A 21,558-nucleotide genomic window follows, 5' to 3' on the forward strand; every position below is an offset into this window, starting at 1 on the left:
GAGGACTACAGTGGTGTTGCACGTAGCGTACCTCAATGTCGAAGCTCTGAAGAGAAAGCAACCATGACGCAATGCGTGCATTGGTCAACACACCATCTCTGATGTGTTGACTGTTAAGGAAGGTCACTGGATGATGTAGTTTCAATGATGATTTTCTGTCCACCAATGTAGCTGTAAAAGTGTTTAACTGCCCATATGGTGGAAAGGAAAGCTTTTTCACAGTCAAGAGTATTTTAACTCAGGACCGGACAAGAGCTTAATAGCATAGGCTACGACATGCCTGTCGCAGTCATATACTTGATAGAGACCGGCACTCAAGCAGTTAGATGAGAACCCGACCTCCAGGTGGAACTCTGTCACAATCAGGAAGTGCCAGGCACGGAGCTGAGCACAGAGTGGCCTTCAAGTCATCCATGGCCTGTTGCTGCTGCTCAGTCCACTCAAAAGGCACATCGTTTTTCAGAAGGGCAGTCAGAGGTCTTGCCACCTCAGCGTAGTGTTCTACAAACTGGCAAGAGTAGTTGCACACACCCAGAAAACTCCAAAGTTCAGAGACATTCGTAGGAGGTTTGATGGTGGCCACTCCTTGAATTCTGCCATGTTGAGGCTGCACTCCCTGTGGTCCCACAAGGAGGCCAGCAAACTGAACCTTTGACCTGCACCACTGACCTTTGGCGAGATAAATCTTTGCACCAGCAGCTGCGAGCTGACCCATGACGTGGTCCAGCTCGGACAGGTGGTCATCCAAGGTACGCTTACGAACAAAAATGTTGTCGACAAAGATGAGGGTACCTCGCTCTCGAGCATCAGGGCGGGCTTTGCCCAAGAAGATGTTGAACTCAGCTGGTGAGTTGGAGTAGCCAAAAGGACACCAAGTGTAGGTGTTCTGGCGGTTGGCGAAGGTAAAGGCTAACTTACATTGGTCTGACTTATGGACAGAGATTGTCCAGAATCTGGACGCAATGTCAAGAGAGGAGAAGTATTTAGCGTCTCTCACCTTCAGAAGTTCTTGTTCCAGGCGCGCCATCGGCCACCTAGACAAAGGAACTTGTTTGTTGAGTTTTCTGTAGTCAATGGTCAGTCGCCACTTACCATTAGGTTTCTTTAATGGCCACAATGGAGCCGAGTAGGTGCTGTTGCACGGTCGAATGATATCTTTCACAAGAGGCCGTCAATGATTTCCTGGACTGGTCCATGGGACACCAGGGGAATCTTGTATTGACGCACAAAGGTTGGCGTTGCATGTGGTGGTATAGGAATTCTGGCCTCATGGAAAGTGGTTAGCCCACAGATCAATGAGTCGACTGAGAGAAAATCCTTGTATTTTAACAGAAGCTGCCATAGTTTTTCTCATTCAACTTCATTGGTAAGAGCATCGGCTTGGCCCACGACCTGTTCAATGTGAGAGAAAACATCAGAGGATGGCTCTGATGGAGGCTTTGAGCTCAGCAGGGAGCATGCGATAACTCCATGCTCAGGGTCACCAACTGCAAGGCAGTGAGAGTCAAGGTCAGGAGGCAAAACACATGGCAGGGGTTCTTCAACACCCGCCCAAAGTTCCTCCTTTTCCAGATCCATGAAAGCTTCAAAGCGTTTCAAAAGGTCAATGCCAAGGATCAAAGGCATGGCACAGAACTCACAGATTTACACGGGGTGCGTCAAAGTCAGAGGACTGATCGTGAAGTGGAGACGTGACCTGAATAACAAGATCATGTGACAAGGAGAGAAAACAGGAACAGTTACTGCACATGGAGTGAGTTCTGGAGGTCTTACTCCTCCGCCTCCACCAAGGCAGTTGTGGTTGAGCATCGACTGGCGAATGAGGAAGTAATCTGTACCTGTATCCAGGAGAGCATTGCAGCGGAGCGCCTGTTCTAGTGTCACAGACACCAGAGGCTTACCAGGTCTCCCATGAGACACGAGGTGTCCCAAGAACAGTTTGGCGGACTCAACACCAGGGGGCACCGGACCATTGGCATTGTCAGTGGATGAGTTAATCATCAATGTAGCAGGATCAGATTTTTTTCAACTTCTCAAAGATCAGAGTCAGTCAGCTCTTCTGGTTGCAGGTTTTGTTCCACATCTGGAGGCAGATCAGTAGAAAAAAGGGTTAAAACCTTTCCAGGGCAGGAAGAATTCTCAATAGCATCAAGTCTTTTATCCAAAGATTGGACCTTTTGGTTCAAATTGAAGAATTGCTGTTGCATTTCCTGTCTAGTTTCAGTGAGGAAATCCATAAAAAGTTTATCCTGGTCTGCAACCATTTTGATGATGCCACAGAACACTTAATTTTGTGAAAAATTAAGTGGAAACTGGATTTAATAGCTTTTGCTGAAGCAGCCGGACTAATACCTGCCAATACGTAGCGGTATTGGTTGATGCAGGAATTTGGTCAGAGAAGAAAACACGATTGCGTGACTTCCTGGTCACCAATCTCTTCAATAACAAAAGAACTAGCAGATTAGATCGTTCTTTTTAAATATAGTGGTTTAAACGCAGTGGTTTATAAACCAAAATGTGTAATGTACCAGAAAACACAAAAAGAGTGTGATGTACGAGAAATGTCACGAGATGGCGTTAAAGCGCCAGGCAACATTGTGGGAGGGGTAGTGTGTGTCGCTCCATGACGTCACTCCGTTACACACAGTGACGCCTTCCCAAAGTGGTGGACGGGCCGGGTGGAGACCGCTTTCTCACAATAGAAGAAAAAATACGCCCAAAACTACTAAAAACATGCGGGGAGCTTGTTTTTAGAGTATAGCGAGTTATGACAAAGGCAAACACTGCATCGAACGGTTGACAGCGCCGTCGGATTGAGTGACTTCCTGGGCATTGTCAGGCCTTGCTAATATTTAGCTTACTAAGCTAACAGGCTTAGACCATCTTTGTGAGGCGTATCTCTTGGCGTAATTCTCACGGGAATCAGCCCTTCGACTGCGGTATACCGTAGTGAGTTCTCGCGCAAATTTGTTGGTATAGCGTGTAATTTGCGGTATATATATATCTCGCTACACTCTTCCAGTATGGGCTTAAGATTAGATTTCTTGAGCTAATCAAAGCAACGGGCAGTAAAGCGCTTTTTCTGGCTTGCTAACCAGCTTCAGGCATCCCTGGTTAATTCCGTTGTAAGTGCAGAATTAATGTCCGGAATTCTTGTCGGAAAAACGTCCATCATGCGGCGTTAGAATGCTAATATTACCAGTTGATCAGGCTGGGTTAGCTAGTAGCTAAGTGGAGATCAGCCTTTCCTGTCCCATGTAACACAAGCTTTACCAACAGTGACAAAACCCCACAAACTTAGCAGAAACACTCAAAGGACATGACAAACTCACACACATAAATGTATTTACCTTAAAATCTCAACAAACAGTTAATCTCTTGCAGATAGAGTGGCAAGGGAGAGTAGCACCCCCGTTGGCAGGGACGGGAGTCTCCCCGTCTGTGAAATACCGTAAATCCTCTAATATTGGCCTGTATTCAATTAACGGCCGGGTATCATATTTTGGCCAGTGTCGGGGTCGGCGGAGGTGAATAGTGGCCGGTAATTTATTGTGGCCGGGTGGAATGTGGTAACAAGCAAGTACGGGGGGCGGTTGTGTCATCGGTCTCACTTTTGATTTGCCAGTGATAGACCGCGAGGGTAACTTTAACCGTGCGGAGACGAAGAGGAGGCGAAAATTTGATATCAAGTTCAAAGAGAATGTGCTGATTATGCTGCAGAACACTGGGGAGCAGTAGCATGGGTTGTATGAACTAGTCGACTTCACTATAGTGACTTTTTATGCCTGTCATTGACTAATCGCTGTCACGTGATAATGACGGCAAGATGCAGCCCTCGGAAAAGACAGCAGCCTGCTGTCAGCAGCTGACAAGCTCCTGCGCATCGGGGGGCAATGCGCTGTGCCAGAGCGTCGGTACTGACACGCGATCGTTCATGTCGGCTCATTTCCTTTAATGTTTTCTGTCTTTTATTTGCGCCTGAAGCGTTTCGCTGCTGTGGAGCGGGGCGCATCACCTTGTACTCCGGTAACGCACCGATCACTGATGCGGCCGCCAAACAGCGAGCACTCCGCTGTTTTTGCGGTCGGTAGATCTTTTAGGACTGCAGTTCAAAGGTAACTCATAAGGTGAATATATATGAACCCAGGTAGCAGTTTTTCTTTAGGATTGAGAGGAGATGCAGGAAGATAATAAACAGACAGGACAGAAAAATTGTCAAATAAAAACAAGTTAGTTTTTGTACCTGGTGGTTGCAACAAACAGACACCACTGAAGGTGAGGAACAGAAAATGAAATAATTGTTTTAATGTTTAGAGCAGCAGGAACTCCGAGAGGCTGTAGGCATATCAGTGAGTTTGCGGCCGCTGCGCAGGGGGAGGGGGGAGATGGCTGAAGCAGAAACTACCGTTGTTAAAAGAAATGTGTTTAACTTTGAAAATGTGGGTGCAATTTTAATTGTCAAAAACTCCAGTGAACCATTAGTTTATTTTGCTCAAATAGAAATAGAGGCCTGCCTCTAATTCTGGTCCTCCTTCCAATAGGGCTTTGGAGCGTGATGTCACGGGAACAGGGCCACACCCCCGCCGCCATGACACTTGGCCAGACAAAGCATACAGCTTCAGCTACAGCTATGGGTCGTACGTGTTGTGTTGTCGGTTGCAACGTTAGATATCACGATCATAAAGGCAACAAACTGGATAATGGTCGATCTTTTCATCGTTTTCCATCTTTGCGGCAAGGTGAGGGAACCTTTGTATCCGATATAACCAAACAAAGACGCCAGGCGTGGATTGCAGCCGTGAGACGAGCGGATATTGAGTCCCGTGCAATCCCCAACTTTTTGTTGGTTTGCTTGCGCCATTTTCTCTCCGGTGAGTTCTAAATTAATTCATATCTCTCTTAAAAGGCTTTTAGTGTTATTTTCAATGTGCTGCGGTCATAGATAACTAGATAACACATGCTAATATGTGAAGCTGCAGAACCACGTCATGTCGACTGAGTAGCTTTTGATTTGGCATTATTGCAGGCAAACCAGCATATGAAATGGATGTAACAAATCCAGACTGGGCACCAACACTGCACATGGGCCACGACGACATACCTGTATCGGCATATGCAACGGAAGCGAAAAAGAGCACACATTGCAGGTAAACCCCCCTCCCATCCAAAAACATACTAAATTGCAATTATTGTACAGTTACCCGCACCTAACTCAAAGATGAAGCACACAACTGTCATTGGAATATTGGTGTACATTAACCTTGTGTCTATGCACCTTATTTTATCTTACAGGCTCGATCAATGAAGGTCAGACAGAAGAAGAACAACAAGATAACCATGTTGTGGAGGCAGTTGACAGCAGTTGTGTTGGACAAGTGAAGGTTGACGTACCAGCTGCAAATGTGGACAGTGGTGATGGGAGTTTTTTGAATGTACAGTACATTGTAAAAAGTTGTACTTCATGTAAAGTTGTTTTAATAAAACAAGAAAGAATAGTATATTTGTTTTTTTTTATTATTATTGATCTTTTCACATGTATTTAGCAACTGCTTTAAAAAGAACATGCAAACAATTTACATCCCAACACACAGCTGTGATCAGTCTTGTAACACAACATGAAACATTACAGACTATTTCGAGCAGCACGTTGTTTTGAGAAGTATATCCCAACAAGTTCAGGAAGACACACTTTAACAAAGAACTCTTGTGCTTGCTTTAAGCGCGGTTTCCAGAAATCCACAGCAGGAAAGATGTGAATCACAGCAAGGTCTCTCTGTGTCCACACAACGAGGTCACAGTGGTTGGCGCCCGTAACAAAGATTTGTGTTTGAACCTGACAGTGGTATGGGTGCTGCAACTGAAGACCATTAGCAGCTACCTCCAAGCAAACGTCGTTGTCCTGTGCAGCCAAAGCCTCCTTAATGCTGGCCGTTCATTGTTTAAAAGGACACTTTATCTCCAGGCACCCCTTTCCACAACAGTCACATTTTGTCAGTCCGTCTGGAGATGCTCCTACTTCTGGAAAATTGGTGTTCACACAGAAACCACATAAACGCACCTGCAGTTTGCGGTGATTTGATGCTATTATCTCGGTGTAGGCCTTTCTTGCATCCTCTTCATGCTCGACACCCCACCTTGTTTGCACAGTAGAAAAGGTCTTCTCTGGGTAACACACACGATTCACAACACTATGGGCTGGAGTGTCCAAACTTGTTGCCAAAACAGCATGCATAGCCGAAGCTGTGATTCTCCCTGCACGCAAGCGAAACCATGCAGGTGTCATGTGCTGTGATCTAGTCTGTGCTTCAATCTCTGCTGCCTGCGCCTCTGTAACACTTGCTGCCGTAAGAAACTTTAGACAGTGCACCTGAAGATACGGAAGACCGAGGGACTGAGCGTCTCTGTTGTGTAAACACGCTAAGGATTGGGGTAATGTGGGTGAGTTTGTAGTGTAGTTGGTGTAATAGTTTTCAACTCCACACAAAGTCACTGCTTTGCTGTGCTTCTGCAGCGTATCGAGTAATGGTGACAAATCCTCCAGCCTTGCCATAGGAATGTGCCTTTTTTGCAATCGCCTCCTTTTGCCTCCCGATGCAGATGGTGTGTTTATGTTTTCATCAAGAACACGTTTTTGGGCTGCTGCTGAGGAGAAGTCAATGTTATGTGCAACGTCAGGCTGTATCTTGGTCATATTTCCGGGCAACACCCAATATGCAGGCTCTTCTGTTACAGTTTTGGTTCCTCTGATACGCACTGTAGCCTCGACTTTAAACAACAGAGCAGCGACATGGGTGCAGGTCTCTGCCACTCCGGCCATGCATGTGCAGTGAGCAGCCTCAACCCTCCCACTGGAGCTCACAATGACCCATGGCTGTAATGCAGTTTCATTCAGTCGTTGTGAGTGCAGGACCTTAAACACACAAAAATCACTTATAATATTAAGTCTGTAATTAACCAAGGCTAATATAGATGGGCTGGCTGTACATGCAAATCAAAAACTGCAACAAGGAAGTTGTTTAGAAAGTTATCATGTTCAGAGTGACTTACCTTTGTCTTAATGACAATATACTCGCAGCGTGGAGGCTTAAAGACGGACAAATCTTGCACCCAGCCGTTCGTGAATTGGATGTGGGCCTCCAGGGATTTATAATTCTTAAACTGCTTCGCTGTGTATGCGCTTACTCCACAGACAAGGTATGCGAAGATATCGGGATAGGACAAAGGCGGAAGATCGTCTGGGTTTCCACTCCACTTCGTTATTTCATATGGGTCCACATTACCTAGGCAAGCAATTTTTTCAAAGTACCTTCTCTTGGCGTCTGTGCACAATCGGTCGCGATACAGCCCTTTTTCTTTTGCGCTGATTTTGAGCATGATTCTTTCACTCCCGATTCCAACACTCCAACACTGTGTGTTTGTTTACCTCTCTGGCCAACTGTCATGGCGCCGCGATCCCACAATGCACTGCGGCGTGACGTCAACTCCAAAGCCCTATGAAGGCCTGGAGCTTAATGAGCTTGAGTCAATTACAGGCCCGGGCCTGTATTAGAGGATTTATGGTAGGTAGGGACAGCGTACCCAGGTGGCAAATAACGAGATCACCCTCGTTTTCCACCCAGACACAGAAAATAATAGTTGTTTGAAGAATTAATTAATGAACCAGAACCAACACGAAGTGGACAATTTTCATGAAGTCTGGTTGGTACGCCAATATGTGGGGTTTGGTAAATTGAGTGCTTTAAGAGCTCAATATATATATATTACCTCTACATATGACCAATAAGCTGTGAGACTCTATCTAAATATAGAATACCAACCCTGCTTGGTCTTTGTGTGTTTATCAGAAGATTCTAGGATTCTTTATTTATTAAGGGATTGTACACACTTCGTTTTCATTCAGAAAAGAGTCAGGTTTACAAAAGTAAGAATTTATTTTACAAACAATTAAACATGACAAGTTATTAACATTAACTGTAAGTGGATGGAACTAGATGTGATGTATGAAACCTATGCGTGAATGCGGTGTTATCAGAACTTCCGTATCTAGGAAAGCTGAGTTCTGGATGTAAAATAATTGAGAGAGAGAGAGAGAGAGAGGGAGAGGGAGAGAGAGAGAGAGAGAGAGAGAGAGAGAGAGAGAGAGAGAGAGAGAGAGAGAGAGAGAGAGAGAGAGAGAGAGAGAGAGAGAGAGAGAGAGATACCAAAAGACCTGAGTAAGATCTAAACAACCCAAAGATCAACCATAAAAAGCTAAGTAATTGGGAATTATGACATACCTCGGTACCCTCTCTCTGCAGAGAGGAAGCAGTCAGCATCAAGCGTTGCTGAGGAGCGCTTCAGGAGCACTTACCTGCAGATCATATCTGGTGCATGCTGAGCGGAGGCTGACTGAACATGTGTTTTATTCCCTAATGAGATTTTTTTTCTCATTTCTTCCAAAGCATATTTGAATGAAAACACAACAGCAAACAGCCCCTCAAGAGTAATGGGAGAACTTTTCTAAATCCTGGTGAAGTTGCATTAATAGAATGCACATTCAGCAGACATCCTTACCGTGACTTATTGTTGTGGTAAGCTTTAACCTTCAGTTTTGCCCTATTTAATGTTATTTTAATTTAAAACATGACAAAATTACTTCAGGTTGTACACAATAAAAAGTAAAAAAGAAATACATAAACCCTTTTCTTTGGGGACTTGCGTTCTCTTGCTTGGATTAATAAACATCTTTTTAAAATCCCACTTGTTATTTGACATACCAGCTTGATGGAAAACATTTGAATACTACAACCTATTCTGTTTTTTTTCAGCTCTAACACTTTTGTCTAAGGATGAGACTAGAGCAAGCAATAATTTTGTTTTTGTGTATTTTCTGAGCCATCTTGTTCAAATTAACAATCCTAACATGGTGCCATGGTGATAAGAAAATGCTGCAGCCTGATCTGAGACATCATGTCTTTAAGAGCTGCAGTGGTGAAGCTGTTGCCTCGTGCCTCATGTCACTGCTGTGTACACTCAGGTTCAGGTTCTCCACTTTAATTGTCTCACCCTCCAGACAGAAACTCCCATTTCATTGCATTATTATTGTTCATCTGGCAATTCTCTGGCCTGTTGGAATTTTGTGTTTTGAGAAACGTGTTTTCTGCTTTTTATGCAAAGTGTGTATGAAAATATCAGTTCAGCAAATTCCACTGCCATTAAAGGAAAATCACAGCCAAGGTATTTATGTGCCTTAATGCTGCATTCCCTACCTGGGTGGCTAACTAAAGCCCCAACATTTGGCTGCCAATGAATTCCAAATAAATTAAAATAATTTTTTAATAGTTACAGATGTAGAAGATTACAATAGGGTTGTTACATTATGATCAATAAGATGTGATGATTCTGTATAAATATAGAGTATTAACCTGATTGATCTTTGAATGTTTAACCAGAAGAATATAGGATTCGTTGCCTATTCAGAGACCATAAACACACATTGTATTAATTCAGAGTCAAGTATATAATTAAAATAAACTTTATTTTCTAGACTAATTATAAACATGACAAGCTATGAATTCTGATGTGTGATGGAATGTGGTGATGGGTAATCAGAACCTTTGAATCTGAAAGAAACTGTGACTTCTGGGTGTAAATAATTTAGTCTGCTATAACTAGAAAGTTGGTTATTTATAAAACCACAGAAGACACAATCTTGCTGTGCCTACGTACCCTTCAGAGACTCTCTTTTGGATCCGAGATGTCGGGGGGTCAGGTGACCCCAAGGTACAGATGTTCGTAAAAGAACCGCAGTATGACCAGGCCAGTCCAGAGTCATCTCCAGGTCACAACAAACAGGTGGACTCACTTTGGAATTAGAGATTAGTAAATAAAAAAAATTATTAAATGGAATTTGGATAAACACAACAGTTTGCGGAATACTCGCCTTTGACTGTTAATGACTTAACCATTACAGAACTTCAGGAACCCACAGCATGACCATCTCAAGCCACCCAAGTCTGCAGTCATGTATAGACAGGAAATACAGCCATGCACACACACAAACACACACAGAACGTGTGTAACTCGAAACAGAGAACTATGGGACAGACGAATCTGGACTAAAGAAATCACCCCCCCTTTCGAAGGCGAATATTTAACCAGAGGTAAATGAGGTGCAGGTGGAGGTACAGAACCGATTGGCACAGGTGGAGGCACCTGGGCAGTTGGAGGCACCTGGACAGCTGGACCTTCACGGACAGATGGTACAAGACCTCGAGATAGGCGGTTACCGACGTTGCGGACCGAGTCCCTTAAAGAGGTCAACCGTGCAGAGAAGTGACGGAACAGGAAAAACGCCAACCCAAAAGCCAATGGTTGAAGTATGCAGTGAAGAAAACGACAGAACCAGCGGAAGACCAGGAGTTAGACACTGGTTGAAACCCGAGACCAGGATCTACCAACAACTCATGCAGCACCCTGTTTACTGCACTAACCTGAACCAAACAGTCAGGTTTTCGCACAGCTCATTCTACTGAAACAGCTCTTCTTAGGGTCTCTAATGACCTTCTGACTCACAGTGATGCAGGGGACTGTTCTGTTCTGGTCCTGCTGAACCTGACTGCAGCCTTTGACACTGTTGACCATCACCTGCTACTGGAGAGGCTGAGAAACTGGGTAGGCTGCTCTGGAGTGGTTCTCCTCTTATCTTTCTGAGTGCTCCTTTTCTGTGGCCGTCTCCAAGTTTAGGTCCTCCACCACCTCCCTTACCCATGGTGTCCCAAAAGGTTCTGTGCTGGGGCCTCTGCTCTTCCTCCTCTATCTGCTTCCTCTTCAGCACATCCTGAGCTCCTTCAAAGGAATCTCCTACCATCTTTATGCAGATGACATCCAACTGTACATCTCCTTCAAGCCCCATGAGATATCTAAGCTGCAGCTGTTACACACCTGCTTAGACTCTAAACCTGGATGGCTGGGAGCTTTTTTCAGCTGAATGAAGATAAGACTGAGATCCTCATCTGTGCCCCAGACAAGCTGGTTCCCAAGGTCAGAGACTCTCTTGGTCAGCTTGCTTCTCACACCAAACCTTCCGTCAGGAATCTTGGCGTGACCTTTGACCCAGCTCTCACCCTGGATTCTCATGTCAGTTCTCTTGTTCGCTCTTCCTTCTTCCATCTCAGGAACATTGCAAAGCTGAGTCCCATTCTGTCCCGCTCTGAACTTGAGACAGTTATCCACACCTTCATCTCCTCGCACTTAGACTACTGTAACTCTCTTTTCACGTGTCTGAGCAGAACCTCCCTGAACAGTCTACAGGTGGTTCAGAATGCCTGTGCTCGGCTTCTGACCAAGTCCTCCAATCACACCCACATCACCCCGCTTCTCCCCCAGCTTCACTGGCTGCCAGTCAACTTCAGGGTTCATTTCAAGATCCTGGTTCTGGTCTATAGGGCCTTACATGGACAAGCACCATCTTACATTGGTGATCTTCTTAGTCTCTACACCCCCAGCTGGTCCCTGAGGTCCAGTGATCAAAGACTACTGGTTGTGCAGCGCGCCAGGCTAAAGACCAAAGGTGACCGATCATTTGCTGCTGTGGCCTCCAGACTCTGGAACTCTCTCCCCCTGAGCCTGAGATCAGTGGTCTCCTTCAAAAAGCAGCTGAAGACTCACCTGTTCAAGCTGGCTGTTGTATGACCTTCTTCAACCACTCTCTCTTTATTCTGCTCTCCCCACCTATTCCACCTCCTTCAGGGTCCACTGATTTCCCTCTTTCCTATTCACTCTCTCTCTTTCTTAACATTTTTTCTTTTAAATCGCAATTGCTTATTTTTGCTCATTTTAAATATATTTTTAAACATTTTCAAAATGCTTTTTTATATTTTTACATGTTTTTTTATTTTTTGTTTTTGTGAAGCGCCTCGTGATTTTTATCTTGAGAGGTGCTATAGAAATGATATTTTCTTCTTCTTCTTCTTCTTCTACCATTGAATGTAACACAGTCCACCGTAGCTGGAGAAAGAGTAAAGGAGATGTTATCATAAAAAGGAGAAAATTCCACAACACTTATGCTCCTCAGGATCCAAGTAATATGGAGAGACCTCACCTATGTGGACCACAGCACTACGTGGAACCAACACCCATAGGGTTTGAGACGGAAGCAGGGTCCGAAATTAACACTCACCACTCGCCAAATGCAAGCAAATTGCTCCATTTGGCGAGTAAATTTTTGAGCTCTACCTGCCACCAGGCGAGTAAATGTTTGCACCAAATTAGTTACGTTTATCAGTCATCTTCCATGGATTTCTGTGATACTCCTCCCGCCTGCATGCAACGTGCACAAACGTACACGAAACGTGAACGCCGCATCCAACATCATTTCCGCCTATCTCATTCAATCAGTTTGTCAAGTTAGCGGTTAGCTTCGTGTCAAAACTAGTGGTGAAATGTGGCAGTTTTTAACTGGAGTCAGCCAGCCTTCCAAAAGAAAACTCGCCGAACTGGAAGAAAAAACACCAGGACCAGTGGCAACCAGAAGATTTTGTGAGAAGTGGCGAACTGGAGATGGCGGAGTCGTAAGACACTAGCTACATTATGACCCCGAATCTGTGCAAATGAGCTGCACCGTTTGCCGCCAGTACGCTCGAGAGAAGAACTGCAACAACTCGTTTGTCATTGGAAATAAGACCATGAAGCTTGAGACTGTTCGAGAACATGAAAACAGCAAATGCCACATTGCCTGCACATCCATGTCCCGGCCTCAATCTGAGTCTCTACTGGTGACACCCACGGTGTTACGGCCGCAGCCGTTTTGAAGCCCAGAGGTGTGCTCCGCGCCGTTCCCTGTGCAGCAGCGCAGCACCACGGACAGCTACGCTCTGAGATGTTGTCCTTACTCCAGCACCATGGAGAGCGCCGGAGCGGCAGGCACAAGCAGCTGGGACTTTTTATCTCATCAGCCGGCCCTTCAAAAGCGGCCAGCTGGAGCTCATCAGGGGAGAGAAATGTTTGGAGTTGCAGAGGCAACGTTTGTTCTCTCCCCGTTGGTTGTTACCAGAGACTTTGTAGTTAATACCAGGTTGTTGTTGGCTTTTTGTAAAGAAGCAGCTTTAGAACCTTTTGTGTTTTGGGATATTTGCATTTAAGCGGTAATTTTGGTTTTGGTGTGTCTGCTAGACCATCTTGTGGTTTAAATTACCAGGTGGGGATTATTCCCCTTTTGAAGTCTCAGTTTCCTGAGCTATTTTTGTTGTTTGGGTAACCTAAGTTAATTCAGCATCTGGTTTTGTCTGTTAGACAAACCTTGGTTAATTTAAGGGTGGGATTTTCCCCTTTTGCGTTTCATTCCCTTTTTAACTAAAGGAGATTAATTTTAAGAGTGGTTGGTCCTCTGGACATTTTCAGTTATTCGTTTAACCTTAGTTTGGTAAGGGTTTTTGGCCCTTCTTTTGGTACTTTCTTTTTGTAATAAAATCCTTGAAAGGAAACTTTGAGTTTTGGTCTTGCTTGGACAAGCCTTTTTCTCCCCAACAAGGGTCACTTTTGTTAGACTGGTCCATCTTATGTTTATTCCCCTCACCTTCCTAGCTGAGCCCATAGAGGGGTGTAACACACGGTCTCGGTGCTAATGGCTATGTCAGAGAAAACAAGCACAAAAATGAAAACGCTGTTTCGCACCGTGCATGCTATTGGGAAGAAGGCAAGGCCATTTTCCGATTTTGAGTGGATGTGCGAGTAAGTAAACTTTGTTGTTTGTTTGAAATGTCCATGCTCTTAAGTTCAGATGTGAAATATGGCTAATGAATTATAAAAATACAAAATGTTATTACCAGGAAGGCATGTTATGTTGATTAAAATTATTGTATATTTACAATATGCAAATATATATATATATATATATATATTTATTTTTTAATATTCTATTTTTATTCTTTGCAGTCTGGATGAACAAAAGGGAATAAGTGTGGGATCAACATACAGGAATGAAAAGCAGGCCAAAGTGTTTATGCACTATATTGCTGAGGTAGAAAGAAACAACATTAGAGAGAATCTTAAAAACACAAAATTTCTCTCTAGAACCACTGATGGCTCCACAGACAGTTCTGTGAAAGAGGAGGAGTTAGTATATGCAAGATTTAGTCACGAAGACAAAATCAAGTCAACGTTTGTTGGCATCAAGTCAGTGGAGAAGGCAGATGCATCACACATTAGCAAAGCCATTAGTGACATCATGGATGAGGTGAGTGATGACTAGGGAAGCAAACTAGTCGCTATGGGAACAGATGGAGCAGCAGTAATGACTGGAGCAAAAAATGGAGTCATCAACAAGTTGAAGGGTGACCGGACCTACATCATTGGCATCCACTGCATGGCACACCACCTCGAATTGAGCTTTTCTGATGCTATGCGCTCAAATGCGATGCTTCAGAAAGTGGAAGATCTGCTTTCTGGTCTATACACCTTCTATCACACCAGTCCACTCAACAGGGCAAACCTAATTAACAGCTTTCAGGTTCTTGGCCCAAAGCCATTGGTGCCCACCAGAATAGGTGGGACCCGTTGGGTAGGACACCTGCTGTGTGCCCTGGACCACTTCCTGCGAGGATACCGGGGTCTTGTACAACACCTTGAGCAGGTATTGGCTAAGTAATAATAATGTGTAATGACCTATAAAATTAGTTAGAATTATTAACATTTACCTTAATCTATAGAGAGCAGTTGTGTATTTATGTGTAATTCTTCTTTAAACTAAATTTAGATTCAGTCTTCTGATGCTCAAAATATCCGGGGTGTCCAGCAGGCCAAGGCCAGAAAATACTACTCTACCATTAGGGAAGCTGTTATTGTCCAGTTTTGTGGCTTCCTGCATGACACCCTCACCCATCTGAACAGCCTGTCCACCTGTCTGTAGAGATCTGTCATCACTGTAGCAGAGGCCCATGGCACCTTGTGTTCAACACGAGCAGTACTGGAAAAATACAAAACCAGGTATGTTTACTAAAGTACTTTTATAATTATTTTATTTTTAAAGTTTCCACCAGAAAAGGGGAACAAAGTTTTGTGCTGTTATTTATCAGACAGGGACCCATGATGAAAGCCACAGTTGCAGACTGCTATGAGGGAATAACACTAGCAAGAGCAGGTGATAACAAGACCCTCATCAGCTCACAGACAGAAGTAATCAACAGGCTAGTTGAGAAAATGAATCACAGGTTCCAGGATGCCAGTGTAGGGATTCTGCATGCCACCAAGCTAGTCAGCTTCACCAACAGGCCACAGTCAGGAGATGAAGAAGCAGGCTGGTTTATCAGAGCTGTCCAGTGAAGTTGTGAATAAAAATGGCATGCTTAATTATTTTAATGCCTTCTTTTTACACCACCGTTCTAGATTTTGGTGATGCAGAACTGGAAACACTTGTGGACCACTTCAAGCCTGTCCTGGAGACCGCTGGTGTCCACGCTGAAAGCATTCCTGACCAGTGGACTGCCCGCAAGTCGCTCATGTATCAAGAGCCTGGGTCTCTGCCGAAGATGTCATGGATCGCAGTAAACAGACGCTTTCCGCATTCCTGCCCTGATTTGCTGGCATTGATCGACCTGGTGCTGTCCCTCCCTCCCTCAACTGCTGAGTGTGAAAGAGGCTTTAGCACCATGAAGCAAGTTAAAAATGACTGGAGGTCCAATATGAGCCCTGACACACTTTCAGATCTTCTCATGGTGCAGCTGTGTTCTCCAGAAATCAAAGACTATGACCCAAATGAGGCGGTAATACTGTGGCACAAAGACGGTGTCAGAAGCAGGAGGCCAGACTTCATGGAAAGAGAAAACAAGGAGTCTGACTAGATTTCAATGAGAGTTCATAAAAACATCTCTAATAATAAATAAATAGTAAAATGGCAGAAGAGTTGTTTTTCTTATTAATTGATGTTTTAATTATTTTGTCACTCTGGAATCAACGTAATATAGAATAACATGCTTTAGGTAGATCTAAATGAATTAGAATTTTGGCCGGTAAAAAATATGCTTGGCCGGTAAATTTTCATGATCTACCAGCCAACTTGGCCGGTGAGTAAAAAATTTTATTTCGGACCCTGGACGGAAGCACGTGTAGCGTTGTGGTTTATGCTCTTTTATGAAAGAGGAACCATTCTACATGATAATTTGTGATATTAATTTTATTAAATTAATAACCAAATTGTATAGTTTTAAGAAGACTCAAAGGTCGTTTTCATCGATAAACTGTCGATAATATCCGTGGGTCTGTGTTTCAGTTCAATGAAGAAACAAGTTTGACAATTAAAAGTTTAATTCTTCAAATTAAACTAATGATTTTGAAATTGACAAACAGGAAATAACAATCAACATTGGCAACTTTGTGGGACAATCTTTAACAATTGATATGCTGTTCTTGATCAAATAGACCTTCTGTTGGAGGTGCTGAAGGTTGAGAGTGATATGATGTGATTATGGATGCGTGTGTGCAAAGTGTAGTGAGAATTGAACATGAGGTGAGATGAATGCGTGTGTGTGTCAGATTTTGCTTCAGGAAGAAACAGGTGTCTGAGTGAAGTGATGGTTTGGATAAACTTAGGTTTTGTTGGAAAAGATGCATCAACGCTCTCTCTCGTGTTCTGTCTCACCGTATTCGGACCCTCCTCTTGGACCCGGGACGTCAAAGGACGATGTTTCATCCAGGGGTGACACCTCGGCTGGCAGAGAAGATGAAGGCGTGCTGCGACCCGGTCCAGGAGATGACCTCGGTACACGTGATGATAAAGCGTTTTGTCGATGCGCTTTGTTAAGTTTAATTCACTCAGAAATCAAAAACTCTGGACGAGTCTGCGTTAGAAGTTGCGATTCAGCTGTCCTGTCTGGCTTGGCAGGAACAGCGTGAGAGGGGGTGGGGGGAATTGAGCCGGTGGGCTCCGTTCCCCCGTTAGCGGTTGTTCACACGTCCTCTCTCTTTCATTGTCAAGCGCAAACTGAAATCATAAGACTGAAACTTACCAAAAACCTTTCTCTTCTCAAAGCAAACGTGTGCGTCAGCAAATGTGTTTTGGAGTTTACTGTGAGAATCTGTGTGTGGGTGTGTTTGAGTGTGTGTGTGCTTGAGTGTGTGTGAAGGTCGATAACAAACATCCTCAAACATTATTTAGTTAAGTATGGATTCATTAATCCATTATAATTACCCAAAGCATAAGAATCATTCATTTGATTAAAACACATTTATAATGAGCAAAATGATAATGATTAGTCTTTAACATTAAAATCAAGAAAGGAAGTTTAAGACTTTGTTGTGTTATGACTACTTCCATGGGAACAACATCTTCTGTAGGAACAACATCTTCTGACACGAAGCTGCAGGTGGCAGATGTTATGGTTTCCTCCCAGACTCGCTGGCGTTCAGGTCTTAATCTGTGGGTGAAAATTCTCAGCGACCCAGCTTTGACCCAGCTGAGTCCAACACCACCTTTGTGACAGAAAACCCATATTTCCTCACGTTACACACAACACGCGTGGACACACCATGATGCTCATAGAAAACATCCACTTCAAGAGCAGGAGTATTAACCAACCAACGTCCACCAACAACAACAGCCGTAGTTTGAACCACATACGTGGAGTTACAGTCATAGGACATTTAGAATCTCCAGACAACTCATCTATACCACACGTACCAGTGGCTCCGCCTTGCAGAAAAGGGGTGCCTGGACAAAAGAAGTGGAAGCTACGTGTGAGAGAACATGCGCAGATCCGGAATCAACCGGACGTTCGGCGTGTCCTCGTGGAATGCAACGACAGATGGCGTATGTAACTTGACGTGAGTGTCGTCCACCCAATTACCTACATTGACCACATCTTTTAGTCTATATATGTCCCTTGGAGACACGATAGGTAAGTTGATGATGAAAGCTAGCTCCCTAGCATCTGGATCGACCCGTAACGGGATAGCACTGCCCAACAAGAAAGCCAAGTGAGTCTGAAGGGCAACTGGGTTAGTCGTTCTTACTCGAGCAATCGCAGACTGGACCATGGCCAAGGACACGAGGTAAGGAGGGATCCTCCCCACGAGGAGGGCGTCAGCCAAGGCGCTCATGTTCCGACCATAGTTAGACGGGCAATTGGTCAGCATCTGTGTATGAGCATAATCAACATTCACGAAAGAACGCAGTTCATTCACAGCGGAAGTTGTTTTACGCAAAATGTTGCTATGAGTGTTGAGTACCACCATAGTCTGGCATTCAGACGTGCCCAGCTGTCTCAAAGCTCGCTGTTGTTGCAGTACCTGCTTATGCAGGGCTGGGAAATCTCTGTGAAGCGCATCAACATGGCGTCGAACTGTGTTGATCTCGATCGAGTTGACTGAGGAGAATCCGAAATTCAAAAGAGAGCCAATTGTATTAGCTACTGAGAAAACCCAGTCCAGGAAACACTTCTCTCTAACGTTGGTACCCAAAAGATCATTTTTGAAACCGTGAATTTAAACGCCTGGAGTAGTATGTGAGAGACGTCAGCTTCTGAGTGCCGCATCAGGGTACTAGTCCAGTGGGCTCCGGTTTCCGAGAGGTTGTCAAAGGCACTCATCATTTTGTCAGTACACGCCATAGCGGGGTCAAATTTAACAAAAATCTTTTGTGTGAACAGACATTAATAGACCTGGGTGCTCTCGGAGAGTGATACCCGAAGAGGGCCCAGGTTCATACAATCACGTTAGAGGAGGCTGTGGAGGAAGCTTAGCCGCGTTTGATATCAGACAGACACACGCAACTAGCAAAAGATACTTTGTCAGTCCTGAAAACTGAAACCATGGACACATTAGACTGTAGACTGGCGCAGGCGTGGCCTTGCGAGAGTTTGGCGCAGGTGTGCGCTCGGTAAGGCCCTCAGTCAACGCGCAGGTGCTATTAGAGAGATCAGGGTCAGCCAGTAGTGGTACAGGGCAACATTCAACCTCCCCTTTGGTAGATGAGTCACCCACCTCAGGGTTAGAGGTCACCAGCGCCAACTGTAGCGGAGTAGGATCAGTGAAGTCATCAGCCCCCCCTTCGGCAGGTGGGGTCCCCACCGCAAGGTGCTGGGCTTCAGCTGGAGTCTCAGCGCCACCATCAACCACCGCTTTGGCAGGTAATGTTCCCACTGCAGGATGCGGACTCTCAGGTGGAGTGCCACTGCAACTGTCAACCCCCCCTAGGGTAGGTGGTTTTCCCACCACAGGGTGAAGTGATTCTGCTGCAGAGACGACGCATACACTGTGGATGGCACTGACCTTAGAGGTACTGGATCGACTGGTCACTCTAGCGGCGCCATTGTATTTAACAACACCTAAAGAGGGAATGAGGTCCTCATGAGGCACCATGGGCATTGGTTGAGTCAACCGAGTTTGGAGTTTCCAATCACCAAACGAAATGACAGTCTTAAAGCGTTGAAGCAGGTCCTCCCCCAACAGGAAAGGAAAAGCTTCGATGTCAGACACAAACACTGGATGGCTCATGGACATGTCACTCACTGAGATGCTAAGGAACACTACATTCGACAAGGTCATTTGGGCTGGAGAGTAAGGACAGATGTCCACGGCGCAGGGCATGAGCTCTAAGACAGGACCCCGTCCAGCCGCAGCCAAGCGAACTTGCTCCCAAAGAGAACGGGACATGATGGTGAGGTCTGAACCAGAGTCCAAGATACCCTCACAGCCAAGCGCCCCCTCCAGGGTCACCGGAATGTGAGGTTTATCATTAGGACCCTCACAGATGATATTGCAGAGAAACCTTGGTGGAAGTTTGGCCGGTGAGCTAGGATTAACCGGATTTGGTGGCAGGTGCTTTGGATGCTAGAGGACCAGCGCTAACGGAAGTGAACACACCAGACCTCGCCGAGGTCACTGGTGTCATTGGACGCACCGTTGTGGCATGTTTTGCCTCTGCAGGACCTGCTGCTGCGACTAAGTTACGTGCAGGTTCAGAAGGTGGAGGAGGGTGTGTACCCTTCTCGGCCAAAGAGATGGACAGAACCGTCTCACATGTTGTTATGGATGTTGAGGGTATGCCCTCATGAGGAAATTACTATGCAGTGATTTTCTCCAAAAAGACTGTGCTTAAATTGCTCTGAAAAAGCAGATAATAACATCAGCACCAGAGACACTTCATTTCCCATGATGCTTTGCATAGGGAAGCAAGGTGATGATGTCACCACAACAACCAGCTCAAAAACTATAAGTTTCAGCAAAAAACGAAACTTAACTGTTCTTATGCCCAGTTCACTGGCTGTAAAGGACGCGCTGTTGCTGCTGCTCTGATCAACGTGAGCCAGCGGGAGGCTGGCTGCTGGAGCAGATCAAACACAGAACCGCTGGAAAAGGAACTCCAGCTCCATCAAGCTCGCTGTAAGTTGTCAAACTCAGCACAAAGAAACTTTGCTCTCTCTGTCCAGCTGATCCCGTGGAGAAACACCAGTGGGAGAAACAACGGAGAAGTGTAAATCACATCTGACCAGGGAACACAAAGGGACGCCTTGTTTTGCCCCGGAACAGCTGTTATCTCCTGCAAGTTTTTATGTCATTTAAACTTTTACCTTTTCTCGTCTCCTCTAGACCAAGATAAGCAGTCGAACGCGTGACTTGCTTCAAATTATCAGACGGTTTTTCTCTTCTTCCGTATCAAAATCCGCTCACAGGGTTATTTGGTAGAGATTAAACTGTTTATTGATCATCGTTAATATCTTTTGTCGGTCAGCTCTGGCCAGGCTGGTCGACTTCTCTTTTAGAATAGATAATTTACGAGTGACCTTTGTTGTTTTGTCAACTTTTGAAGTGTTACAGTTAAGTTTTACTGTGATTTTTAAGCCACTAAATGCAAGCTAATTCCCTTTTGTCTGCATCTGAGAGAGGAAAGTCAGCTTACAGCTCACACAACTCCAAGGACACACACTCCCCACACACCTGCTCTAAAACAAAGCATTCATTGATCTCTCTCTCTCACACACACACACACACACACACACACACACACACACACACACACACACACACACACACACACACACACACACACACACACACACACACACACACACATGCGTGTTTCTAGTGTTTGTGGGACATCATACACACACACATCTTCAATTAAAAAAAATGTTTAGCATTATTAATCTCCTTGTTTAATTAAATGTTATAAAATTCAGATTTGTCTCCAATAGATTTCTTGTGTCGATTCAAAGTCTCTGCTCCTGACGGATTCCACCCTTTTTGATTGACTGATAAGAGTTTTGGATTCAATTTTTCCCCGGTAAAAGGGGATGGTGCCCCGGGATACCTAAAGAGTATCTTAATTCATTAATACATCTGTAAATATTCCCATATTTACAGAATTTATTGAAGAATCCAAAATTAATTAATTAATTACTAATTACTCGCTCCTAATTACCCCAACATAATTGGTGCAGCCCGTGTGAGGCGGGATACAGAGATTTTTATCTGACACAAACAAACAAATAAATCTTTAGTTTGAATTAAAAATAATCAGTTGTTCAGCCTTGAACCAGCAACAGAGTGGTGCTGGGTTTGCTGAGCAGGAAGCTGCATCGAACT

General features: G+C 44.6%; 1 protein-coding gene across 1 annotated transcript in view; it reads right to left on the minus strand.

Moving 5' to 3' along the window:
• LOC139063708 (uncharacterized) overlaps positions 1–20,941 on the minus strand; it is a 499,759-nt gene extending 478,818 nt beyond the window's left edge. The window contains exon 1 of the mRNA XM_070546391.1: positions 17,820–20,941. Coding sequence (XP_070402492.1) covers positions 18,682–19,626 — 945 coding nt within the window. The 5' untranslated portion in view covers positions 19,627–20,941 and the 3' untranslated portion in view covers positions 17,820–18,681. The remainder of the gene's footprint in view (positions 1–17,819) is intronic.
• Between the last annotated feature and the right edge of the window lie 617 nt (positions 20,942–21,558).

Source organism: Nothobranchius furzeri, chromosome 17, assembly GCF_043380555.1.
Source record: "Nothobranchius furzeri strain GRZ-AD chromosome 17, NfurGRZ-RIMD1, whole genome shotgun sequence".
In the NCBI taxonomy this organism is placed as follows: domain Eukaryota; kingdom Metazoa; phylum Chordata; class Actinopteri; order Cyprinodontiformes; family Nothobranchiidae; genus Nothobranchius; species Nothobranchius furzeri.